At 34.5% G+C, this 13442-nt stretch overlaps 1 protein-coding gene across 1 annotated transcript in view; it reads right to left on the reverse strand.

Moving 5' to 3' along the window:
- Galntl6 (polypeptide N-acetylgalactosaminyltransferase-like 6) overlaps positions 1 to 13386 on the reverse strand; it is a 1020690-nt gene extending 1007304 nt beyond the window's left edge. The window contains exons 1-2 of the mRNA XM_005373544.2: positions 12956 to 13386; positions 12223 to 12532 (exon numbers count right to left, since the gene is read on the reverse strand). Of these exons, the coding sequence (XP_005373601.1) occupies positions 12223 to 12360 (138 nt within the window). The 5' untranslated portion in view covers positions 12361 to 12532; positions 12956 to 13386. The remainder of the gene's footprint in view (positions 1 to 12222; positions 12533 to 12955) is intronic.
- Positions 13387 to 13442: the final 56 nt, after the last annotated feature.

Here is a 13442-nt window from a genome sequence, read left to right on the forward strand (position 1 = left end):
AGCCCCAAGAGTTTGAGTTTTGATGTAACAGCGGTAAGAATCCAATGGCAGCAGTCTGTTCACTGAAGCCCTTTGCATAAACAACTCTGGCTCAGTGAGGCTCGTCACGAGGGCAGGCTGGAGGTACATGTATGAAATTGAAAAGTCCCTCAAAGAAGCCAATTAGGGTATTTAACCTGGACACAGGTTGGGAAGTAGCAAGGGGGATAAAGACACATGAATAATTTAAGGGATATGTGTTGGGACGAATTGCCAGTACCCACCAGTCAATGAGATTTGAGAGTAAAGATAGTGATGGTATGAGGTATAATGATCAGGCCTTGAACTTGAAAGATGATAGTACACTTCATTTAAATAAAACATACAAAGAGAAAAGAAAGTGGAATGGAATGATGAATTTAATTTTACACATGTACAGCTTGAAATATCTTTCTAGACTTTAGGTTGCTTAAGTGATTCATATTTTTAGGAGAGAAATATGGATTAGAGTAATAGTTTGGATCAATTAAAATTTGCTACCTCACAGTACAAAGCACTCTGGGAGATGACCTTGCAAACTGCAGAACAAGAAATAATAACTAACAGACCCCCAAATATAATGTTTTTAGGAAAATTACATTAAGTAGGGGGTCTGTGAAGGGCAGTGGTTAAGTGTACTTGTTTACGCATGGTTGCAGTGAGGGCAGAAACAGTAAAATAGGAGTTTGCACAGTGAGGCCTGAATTACAGAATAACATAAGAGGACTCACTCTTATGTTTTCCTATTGATTTCCTTCACTGTCTTTCATAACTCCTTTTTCTCTTCTGTGCTTCCCATGCCATAGTATGCTTCTTTTCCTCAGATGAAGTTTGGCTTTCCCCCAAATTAATCTTCAGTAAAATTCTGTCCAGTAATACGACTAATGAAATTTTTTTAATTACCTCTCAAGAAATGGGTGAGGATATTGGTGAAAGAATTAATATAGGCTAAAAAGAGTTGGATGGAGCCCTAGGTGAGCAGAAGTCAAAAGGGAGAAATTGATGCATCTTTCATTTTTAAGGGAAGGAAAAGAAAAAAGAGAGTAGAAAACAGTTTTGTGTCACAGGAAGACATTTTTCTTGCTTTGTTTTTGCCTCTCCAATACTTTTAATATGAATAGAAAAGGTAGATCAGAGAGGAAGATCTTGAAAATTAGTGAAAAAAACTAAAAAAGAAAACTATATGATTGTTTCTAAAGAAATCTGTGATCCATGGTCGGGAGAGAGGTTCCATATTTATCCTAAACATATAAACATTTTCCATAGTAACAGGAAGTAAATACAGTGTTGGAGATCCTCCTGGAAATGCTTGTGCTGTTTTTGGTTTGCTGACACCAAGTTGTGGCTCTCCCACTGTGAACACCCATGCTCTCAGTGCGAATTAGGCCAAGCCATCTGCTGAATACAATGATAAAGGAAACTGCACAGCAAAATTTGAGGAGAGGAAGAAGGTTAGAAAAAAGCTGCTTTGGAAAGCAAGACAAGAAGTGAATAGGAAAATGTAGAATGACAACTTACGGGTAAGATAGGTTTCACTGTGGTAATCTGGATTTTGAACTTATACAAGATTGTTTCTGTTGAGGTGAAAAAAAAAACTAAGCAGTACTTATTTTCTGACTTGATAGTTTGGAATAAAGTGAAAGCATTACAAACAAAACAACGGCAACACAGAGCAACAGCAGAAGCCATGTACTAAAAACATATTTCACACATCACATACATTTCAATAATTGGACATGCAATTAGGTTCAATGGGTTGGTTTTCTTATGAGCCTCAAGTTCCTGAAATGTTGGGAAGTTTTCATCCATTCACTGAGCCTATTATTGACCAAATATGTTCTTACCAGATTTTTTCTTCTGGACAACTTTAAAGGAAAAATGGGAGAAGAAAATGATCAGAGCAGGCAAGAGTAGGAGGGAGAGAGTAAAGAGTTGGAGAGTTTCTCCGAATCTCTACACTTTCTTAAATTTATCCCTTTGGCTTCCCTGGTGCTTATATTTCCCTCTATATTAGGCTTCAAGATCTTGGCCTTGGGAGTGTAAGAATCTTCCAAAGCACGTAATTTCCTTCAACTTGTGAAAGAAAGATTAAATTTTTATATAGATTAAGGGGAGGACAACCCCATTTCATAGTTGTTAACCTGACCACAGTTCTGTCAGGCTACATAGAAATGAATGAAATATTCTCAGGTGGGAATCAGAAGAACGCTCCTCTTTTCTCACTATCTAGTTTTACACACTTCTCCATCCTGTTTTTACAACCAGCACTTTTCTTGAAAGCAGTAGGAGAGGGAATAAAATGTACTTCCTTTTGCTAGTTGCTCAACTAGTTTCCAACAGCAGCGTTCTTCAGATTTTCAGTCCTCCTTTACTCTTGGAAGAAACTAGAGCAATAAGGTTAAAATTGACGTCCTATAAAGTAATAAAATTTTTTTGACTTTAGAAACATTTTCCGACAATCTTCTTTGGAAGTTTAGACTGAGTGAATGATCAATTTAGAAAATATTGTTTTGATTTTCCTGAGGGCACATATATATTCAGAAATTAATACCGTGTTCACATGAGAACAGAACTAAAAATAGGCAAGGGGTCAACCAAATAGATTAGTTACGGATTGTATGTTCTAACAAGGGCTTAATTCTCTGTTCAAATCTAGTTTGCAGTGACATTCAGGGCTGCATGATTCCTAGGTTCAAGTTATAAAAAAACTTTTAAACTAAGTACTACATTATTGTCTATATGAGTGACTTAATAGCAAAAAACATGGAAGAAAAGAAGCTAAAGGTGCTGAAACATTCGTTTTACAAATCCTTTAGAAATTAAAAAGAAACTTATCCAAAAAGACAATCATATTTGTGCTAAGTCACGAAAGAAAAGATGTAGAAAAACTCTTTCCCTCTTTCTCCAATCACACTTTTCTACAAGTCCAAAATGTTCGTGAAATACACGATATTTTGAATGGCTTACTATGTACACTACAGTTTTGTAAGGATCTTATGCATTCTAAGTTACTTCAGCTAGACATCAATTCAATCAGTTGGGCAATATTTTCATAGCCACTTTGGAAATGGAAAAGTTCTGACAGAAAAGATAAGTTGCCCAAGATTACACAGGTAGGTAAGTAGCAGCAATGAAGCCAGAACTAGGAAGTCTGGCTCTAATTTCCATTGGATTAACAATTGTGCATACTGTCTTTCACAGTTGAGTTATATCATTTCTTGTGTTACAATGATGTAGGGTGTTTCTCACATGGTTTTATTATATAGTGAACTTCTCATTGTCTTGAGACTTGATATTGGTAGAATGATCATTATATGATCCTTACAAACTTTCAAATAATTTTGCATTTGTAATAAAGTATAGTAATATTACATATTTCATGGCTTTGTTGTGAACATTTAAGAGTAGTTTAATTTGGTATATGGTCCATGTCAAGAGATCAGTAACTGTAAGAAGAAATGTTATGAAAAATTCACTATAATTTTTACTTTTATGATTGTTCTCATTACAATCATGTTATTGCTATTATTATCAGTGTATTATTTTGAGATTCCTTGCAACTAAATACAACTATCCTCTCATCATTTTAATAAAATACCATCACTCTTCCATTGGAGCTCACTTTTTATACAAAGTTTAATATTGCTGTTTTTCCCTTAACTTTGTATATCTGGTCATTACCTGTAATTTTTATTTTTTGACAAATGCATGACCGCCTTCTTAACACGGTGGCTCTATGGTTTTCTGACATCTCCATTCTACTTTATAGTTTTCAATCCTTAGTATAGGATTACAACTAGAATAGTAATAATGAAATTGCCTATCTGTCATCTACCAAGGTAACACATGTGCAGTATATCTTTGCACCTTGCAGACTATTTCACAATTTTCAATTATCTCTCCAAAGTGGTAAGATAACTACATAGGAAAAATCTCAGGCTATTTTTCCAGGAAAAACATTTAAGCTATTATAAGCACACACTCTAAGTTTATCTTTCAGATTTTAGCGACTTTCTGCTACTCTTTCTGATTTATTTCACTTGAGCATCTCCAGTTTCTTTTGGAATTGCACCTTGACTCTTGGTATACCAGCTGTCTTCTGAATTCTATTTCTTCTATCACCTAGGACCTAAAATTTAGACCAATATATATTCATCTTAAAAATGTGGTATTTGAGTTGCATATTTGGACTTAGCATTTAATATTTTACAACTTTGCTTAAACCACCTGAAATGCATGTAACTATAAAGAAAAGAATGCTAAGGTCAAATTCTTAAACCCAATAACATGTCATCACTTATTTTAAACCATATGTGTATTAAACCTGTTTTGCATTTTCTCTTTCTATTAATTTGGACTGCATGGGTATAGACTTTTTCTTTATGGTTTTACTTTGGTCTGAATTGAGTTAGAAATTATTCCAAAGAACTGTTAGAAAGATTAAGCCAGTGAATACACAGAAATTACTTGGAATAGGGCCATATATAGATATAACACATACGGCAATATTTTTAAACTCTGAACAGTCTGAGTATTGTATTTTCTGTAAAACAGTGTAATCTATTCCTATGTGATAGGTGTGTATGTGCCTTTTTAAACTAATAGATAGTAAGTTAATTGAAAACAGATTTATGGCTGCATCATTTATTTCCCTCAGGGTCTATATCATATCATGTACACATTGCACATCCAATAAATATTTTATTAACAATAAACACATGAATTGATAGTGATATAGCTGATATGTTTTATCATATCTTCATTGGGTGAATAGAATATTGATGTTATCTGGAACATATAATGAATATTGTAAGAAGTCAGAAAAAGTTATAGACTACTGTGTGTTCTTTCCATTAAATATTTCTATATCTAATATATTTATATATGTGAAACCAATTAGTTTGCTCATATATATTTTTATGAAGCAACCTTTTTCATATGAGAAATTGAGGTTCATAAGTGGTAAGTGACTGGCCCAAAATCATACTGTTTATTTCTGTAATGAATGAAGTCAAAATGTGAGTTTAAAGTATCTGAATTTCCTTTAACCTAACTGTAACTCTATCCAACTTTTTAAATGAGAAGCGGCTTATTATTATTTATCCCTGTAAGAAGGAAGGTCAGTGTAATGTGTTCAGGGATTATTCCATTTACTCATTTCTGAATATTCATCAAAAAGAAAGAAAAATCTACAGTTCAGAATTTATTTCTTTCACAAATACAAGTTTTATCACTCCAATTGACTAGAAAATTTAGAGTGGCCGCAATAAATATTCTTTATCTGTTCTCTAGGTCTACTGAAGAGAATAGGAGTTTCATAAAGTAGCTGCATTGCTTTGATAGTTTCCACCTTCTTTTACACATTTCTTTCTTTAGAATAAGCAAATTGATCTTGTGATCAAGATTTATACAAGAATAACAAAAGTAGCTCTCAAATTCTTACAAGTAACTAAAGAAAAAAAATACCTGTATGTGAGGCATGGGTGTGGTTTTTATAGGAAATACTTCTTGTCACAGGAAATAAATATTTCTTCTCTTTTTTTCTCTTCTATTAGAAGCTTTAATTTTAAATAGTTTTCAATACATCAAAAAATAATTTAAATCACTTTTGCAACAAAAATTAAAAATGAATTTTTGATATAACTGGTATATTTTAGACAAGAACATGATAAGAGCCCTCTTATTTCTAGATAGCATTTGTTTCTTCAAAAGTGTTCTGCCTGAATTAAACTCGTCAATGATATTGCTCTGCTGTTCTGCCTAGACAATGCCTGTAAAAAGAAACCACCTGTAAACATTTGTTAAATAAACACTAATTACTTTGCTGAAGGCAATTATTGCTTATAAATGCTTACAATGTGCTTAACAATAATCTTTACCCCTTAGGCCTTGTTATATACTGTTCAAGATGTTGAAGACTCAATCCACAGCAACAGTACTAGGAAGGATTACCAGCTTCTCATAAGAAAGCAGATCTGATGTCAGAGACCACAAAGCAAAAACTGCTAGAGTCTGAATTTGAATTATGTATTTAATTCCAAATCTTACATAATGACCTAGGAAATTTGAACAAAGTATTGTGGAGATACTGCTGTATCTCCTCAATTAAATTCATTCAGATGATCTTCATGGGAAAACTTGTTAAATTTAGGCAGCAGCTTTGACAAGTTGGTCATATTAATATGAGAAAAACATTCAAATTTATTATAAAAATTATCTCATTTTCTAGACTGCAAATATTGAAATAGCATGTCATGAGTTTTGGATATTTGAAACAATGTAAAACTAGCTTTCTTAGTCCTCATGGAGACACTACCGTTCTTACAAAAGGCAGTTGGTATATCTAATAATGGTACTATATTCTATGGCAACTGTGATTGTGTTAATTGTATTACAGTATAATTTTGAATTGTCCTATTTGAACTCAGTGATACTCTAATAGGCTAAGTCCTTCTGTGATTTTCACAGGAGCTAAGTGGATACAAGCATTCCTAGAGACAGCTGTGTTTTCTTTATCTTTTCCCATACCTTTTCTCAGAATTACATTAATAACATTTAAATTATACAACAGATTGAGTTCAAAATGATGGAAGAAAGCAAGTTCTAGAGGTTCAATACTGTGCAAAAGTTGGGTGGATTTAATTTTTCTGGATAAGTGGAGGCATGTGTGTGTAGGTATGTGTATGTGTGACTTGGTAGATGAGTATGTGAGAGCGCTGCTAGAGTGGCCTATATTTTTTTTTCAGTCACAGTGGGAACAGGAATGTTGAAGAAAAAAATTGGTGTAACAAATTGAATTCACCATTAGCCCTAAATATACCTTTATTTTTAACTTCCTTTCTTAGGTCACTTTAATGACTTAAAAATAACAGATCTTAGTATATTAATCAATAAGGGTGAAGGTAATATACATTTTTGCCTGTCTATGCATATTCTCTGAACACATGATTTTATTTGTTCTTCTTTGTTGTCTATTCAAGCATTACAATTACAATTACAATTGTAGTTACATTTTGACATCATTTAAAACTCCTTAGTTGGGGCTGGGGATTTAGCTCAGTGGCACAGCGCCTTCCTGGCAAGCGCAAAGTCGTGAGTTCGGTTCCTGGTACCGGAAAAAAAAAAAAAAACAACAACAAAAAAAAAAACAAAACTCCTTAGTTGTATGTTATGACAGTTGGAGGTTTTAAGGGGAACAAGTGTCTATGAGAGGTTGTCTTTACCTTCATTGTCAATTTCACAACTTCTATTCTTTTGCAACTTTCCACTATTAGTTGCATGATAGTACAATTATAAATATATATGAAAATATAAAGGAAAGAGAAGAACAACAAGATCTTATCAGATAGTTTTGAGGATGTGAAGTATTTTGTCCTTGAACTCTTCACCATCAGCATGTCAAGCAAGGGAGAAATGGAAGAGACAAGAACAAAGCATATCTGTATCGGATTTTAAGATTCTGTATGCCTCTTACATGGCAGAGTATCTTTGCTTTATTTATATCTTGTCCTGCCTGTAAGATTGCCTTTCATCTGTGTAAAGATATCATAAAGAGTAACAGTGTTGTAAATTTGAAAGGTTGTTGTAGCTACTCCTGACAAAATTTTTTAAACAAAGTAATCATCATCTTTGTCCCACTTAAATCTCTCAATCTGTCTTACCTTTCCCTGTATCTTCCAGCGTGTTTTGGCTCCTATTATAGGCAAAACTTATAGGAGGCTAATTGATTCAGCACAGCTTGTCTAACTCAGAAATTAATAGGGGGAAAGGGAAACTACCTCATTTTTTTTACCAGATTGTGAACAGAAGTCTGTGTCACACTCTGTCTCCCAGGGGGCAGTGTGATGAACTAATCATGTAGTGATCTACTAGGTCACAGCAAATAATTAAGGCACTTGTTACAGTAGTCTGTGTGGTGCCATCCTATAGAGATTCTGAATGGATTTTCCATAAATTCAAGAAGAAGTCCTTTAAAACCCTAATTTAAAATCTACATCATAGCTAATTAGGAACAGGATGGCTCAAACTAAAGCATCATTTCACAGGTAGTGTGCTAAGAATGCACTATGTTCCATCAGAAAAGAAAATTTCCTTTCTTTTTAGCTCTTCCAATATCTAAAGTATTTGCTGAAAAAGGAATACATACTTTACAGCTTTGGCAATCAGCATTACAAAAGAAAGCATAAGACAGTTTGCATACCTAGAAACCAATTACCTGACGTTTTTATATTATAAAACAAGTTTAAAATGCCACAGGATAAAGAAATGTACCCAGTCAAAAGGAAGACTCCTCATAAAGTGGGAATAAGATTAACATTAGAAGAATTAGATGAAAATGCTTAGGAATTTCTTTCAGGACATTTTTTTTTCTAAAGGAAGTTAAGTCGCATACTGTCAAGCACAATTTACATGTGGATTAGACTAAAACCAAAACAGTACTCCACAATATTTCTAGGCGGTCTTTCTCAGAACTTTATATGTCTTATTACATGACAAGCAAGAGTAGTTTTATTTTATAAATAGAAATTCAGAATTTTGAGGAAATAAGTTACATCAGTTCAAAGTGACTCATAATATCTAGTGTTTTAATGTGTTAGAGAATCCAGGACAAACATAAACTTCTAAAATCAATCTAGAAAACTTCCAGATGTGTCTGATATAAAACTTTTTGGATGCTTATTTTTATTTCAAAACTTGCAAGATAATCTTCATACTATGAATATTCTGTAACTCACTTTATTTCCAAGTTAGTTACTAAACTACTATTGTTGCTTCCTTTTTCTGTTAATATTTTGGATAATCTAATGTATTTAAGAAAGTGTTTAGGTGTATTTTTTCTATATATATTGGAAGTAATTAGGAAGAGAAATATAGTAATACTGGATACAGGACTTTTGTTCTAAAATATTGCATTTTTCTATATATCATCCTATTACACAGTTTAATTAAGACCTAAATCCCTTGAATATGTAACTGTGAATTAATTCAAGCACAGCTGAAACCAGAGAAGAAAAGCAAATATATGTTTAAATAATGGATTAAGATTCACCAAAAATTATCATACAGCAATCATTCTCAGTGAAATATCTTATTTGCCATCAATAGATCATTTTTAATCTATCTGTATCTATATATCTCTCTATATATATGTTTCTAAGTAAAATAAGGAAAATACTCATCCTAGCAACAAAAGCAACTCTAAATCATCTAAAATAGCATTAATTATGATAATTTAATAACATAAAAATTATAAAATATTTTAAAGTTTTATGAAACCTTAAAAATTTGTAAGACTATGTCATTGATCTGATTTAATTTTGCAATGTTCAAGTAATTAAAAGATCCATAGAAAAATTTTGATTGCATTATGTTATCAAAACTATCGGGTTATTTTGATTCTATGAAGGAAGAGTAGAAAATCCTTAAATAAATATTCTTGACCTTTTATGCAAAATAGATGCAACAAATGTATAAAAGTTATACAGGCTTGTCACAAGTATTACATCAAAAATAGAACCATTAAATACAAGCAATTCATTAGGAGTAGCTCACTTAGTGTGAGAAGAAATGCTTTAAATAATAAACTTTGTGAACATACAATTTTCTGCAGTGTTCATCTTTTACTCCTTTTATCTCAAATTATATAATATATATTCTTTATACTGAACAATAACTATAAAAACTACTAATGATGTGACCCGGTAAAACACAGATTAAGATTGTTTAAAAAGTAGTAGTCATTTCATAATTTTGAACTTCCTAAATTAAATTGTCTCCTTGTAGCCCACTGATATTAACAAATTTTTTAAAGCAGCGAAGGTATTTCAACTGCTATAACTCCTAGCATGCCATACTTACAACCAGAACCACTGGTTACTTCATGCAACAGCTATAAAAATAGACTGCTCCCATGGGCATGTGGCAATTTTTGAATAGCTTTAGTACTTATTGCTGTCAATACCTCAATCGTCACATTCTCTTTTTCCTCAGGACTTTACAACTTGGAGATAAACATAGAAAATACAGCCTCTGAAGAACATTTAGCAATTAGCCAATAAAATTCACTGTAAAATAAGTTGCTAAATTTAAACAATACATTATCCGATAGTCAAACTATATACTAGGATTGAAAACCTATATATTTAACCAAGGTACTTACATTGAAAAATGGATATATAAGCAAAATATTACATCATAATGTTAAACAGGCTTAATTCATCATTCTAAGTCACTTTTACTTAATCAAATATATTAATGACTTGACTTATCTAAAACATATAATGATTGGAACATATACTTGAATTTTTTTCTATAAGAAAGTAGCAGTTGTAGTGTGCAATGTTATTTAGGTGAGTATGTAATCAACATTCATTTTAGGACTTGGGCCTATATTTTCTTCATCTCTTTGTTTCAAAACTTTTCTAAAGGTTTATAAAAAGAAGATATCCATTAACTGAGTCTTTTTAGATGTAAACTTTGAAAAGCAGCTGCTGCTTTTGCCACATATGCTTCTTATACCCATTACTGTAACACTCAAAATTAAGTCTCATTTACAGTATAAAGGATATAAAGCAAGGAAACTCCTTTGAAGATTTTAATGACAAGGCAAAGAGTTGAATTACTACATTTTATTTTTTACATGCCATTGGACAAATAATTTTCTCATTAGGGCAAAAATCAATAAAGCCTATGTGAAAGTTGTAAAGTGCTCATTAATAAGATTAATTAGTGTTCTATGTTAGCTATGCCAGCATATACATCAATTAGTAATTGTTAATTGAATTAGCAAAAATCAGGGGAAAAAAGCTTGGTTTTCTTATTTATCATTATTTGAATGAAAAATTTACATGTAACTGTACTGACTGCTACTGTTAGTAAAACTTTATTGTATACCAAAAGTTGAAGATATAATTGATTCAAATAGGAAAAAGACATTTATACGTTCAAAGTGCCCAACTTCACCGTCCCCCCAGTGGAGTGACAAAACAGAATATACTTCAAAGCAAATTTACGTTCTTATTAGAAACAGTGACAAGTATCAACAACTAAATGATAATATGTTAGCATTTTCCTCAACATGCAAATCTACTAGCTATCTCTAAAGTTCAGTAATGACTTCTCATAGTGCAACAGCAAGTTACTTCCATATGCATTACAACAAACCACTCATCATCCAGTAAAAAGCAAATTAAACTTTGTTGATGGTAAGAACAAATAAGCAGTTGCCATAATTACATATTGCTGTCATCTAGAAATGGATTTCCTGAGCACTTTCTATGTGGAATGTACATTGTATACATGGGTGATGACCCTTGAAATTAAGAATATTAATATTCCAAGGTGAGACTGAAGACTAACCCGAAAAGTATTGCATCAATTTCATGAGGGCTGAATTTTATTGCTACAATTTAATGACAAAAGCTGTTTAATTTGTTAATAAACAAGTAATTCAACAACCTTGATTTTCATCAATATTTTATGAAAGATACTTTACATTCTTCTTTGCTAAGAAAGACAGGTATTTTGATCCTTGTTAAGATGTGAAACATATGTGTACTAATGGGTTGCATACTCTGTAGAGAGAAAACACACCGTACTGTATGGTGTTACTGTTATAAATGATAGATTTTAGCCACAAACTGTTCTCAGACTGTGGAACTGAATGGAGAGTTGTAATAACTGCCTGTGTTCCCTACCACAGCACCTTAGCAACAGGGAAAGGACAGACTAAGTTTCCACAAGGTAAAAGCCATTGCTTAGCAAAAAATACAACCAAAATATGAAAAAATTTAACTTGTTTGTTAAAAGTCCTTCAAAATTTCAGTGACTTAGTTGGTCCAATTTACTTTAATACAGAAAAACAAACAAGACAGAAGGCAAAACCCAATACCTGTAATTGAACTTGTGCCAAACCCACCCCAGCTCCCACAGTTAGGTATCCACTTCCAGCCCAGATCAACCTAAGACAAACTATGGAAACTATCTTTTCTTCTTGACCTGTCTTATTTCTCTTTTTCAGTGTATTTTATCTTTTATCACACCATTGGCTACAGTCTTAAAACAAGTACCTGCTTAAATCCCAAAGTCTCAAGAGTCTTGTAAAATCAACTCATTAAAGACTTGGAAGAAAACCCAAATCTAGGCTGAGAAAGGGTTGCATGCTTTACCAATCCTCCTGTGATCTTTTCTGTGGATGGTCCTTACCTGCTGTTCCCCGGGCTCTGTAGATTTCACCAGGTGTTTATCCTTGTACAGAGACCAGAGACCGATATTGGGCAGGAAAATTAAAGCCACCATGAATAATAAAGTCATCTGCAGAAATCTCTTCTGTTTCCTCTTCATGGCAAATGGTAACAGAGGAGAAAAGTTAAAGGAGATGGCTCCCTGACTGCTTCTTGAGTTTAATGCCAAAGTCCTTTCCTCTCCCCTGCGAAGCACCAGAAAGTGAGGGGAAGCTACAAACTTTTGTTGCGTGCTCAGCACCAATCTGCTGAATTCAGAGGGAGTTGGCCATCTGCAGAACAAACGCACAGTTACTTTTCCCAGGAAAACTATGACGAAGGCATTATCTATTGGCTTAGAAATAAATGACTCAACGGAGAAAATCATTAAGCCTATTGACCTCCATTAATACAAAGGAATGAAGTAAATATGATCATTTTATAGACTAATGATAAGTTATGAAAAAGGCAATAGCACCCTAGATACTTCAGAGCTGCTCTTTCTGGCATTCTCCTTCGCCCATCCTCCCCACATAGGATGGGGGTCTGGGTTGGGGGAGGATCAGGTTAGGACAGCACTGACTGATTGAGAGGGAGTGACTGACTTTGTCCCCATCAAGTGTCAGGAAAAAAAAGTGTCCGCTTTTGACATTGGCACATCACCTTCCTGGTCCTTCCTGAATCTCTCCTCCTGTGCTACCCTGGGGATAACCCACCTGGACTCAAGTTCAACTCCCTCCGGAGCCAGCTTGCCAGCAGACTCCACGGGGATCCAGAGACGCGGGATCCAGGGCAGGACTCCTGTTTGGGTAGAGTTCCACAAACTCCGGGAGCCTCTGGTGCTGCCCCAATGCTCCCGTCAGGCGGAGGAGGCTCAGAGACCTGGGAACCTGGCTGAGAGGAGGCTACAGATGTCAGCTGAGTCCGGCCAGGAGTGCAGCGTGGCGCCGCGCCTTCCCCGCGCAGCCCTCGGAACCGGCTCCTCCGCCCGGCGCGCGCTGCCCATCAATCTCGCCCCTCGCCGGGGTGACGCTTTCACGCTCCGCCGTTCATGTTACCATTCTTCGCCGGCAGCGGAACGAACCCGGAGAAGCATCGCGAGCGCCTCAAAGGCAGTGTGTTCAAGTCTCCGCTGCACCGGGAGGGACGGCGGGCGGCGGCGAGGCCGGAGCGAGCCGGGCTGCGGGAGCGGGCGCGGGCTCG

The sequence above is a fragment of the Chinchilla lanigera genome, unplaced genomic scaffold (genome assembly GCF_000276665.1).
Source record: "Chinchilla lanigera isolate Chin_1 unplaced genomic scaffold, ChiLan1.0 scaffold00002, whole genome shotgun sequence".
Lineage (NCBI taxonomy): Eukaryota > Metazoa > Chordata > Mammalia > Rodentia > Chinchillidae > Chinchilla > Chinchilla lanigera.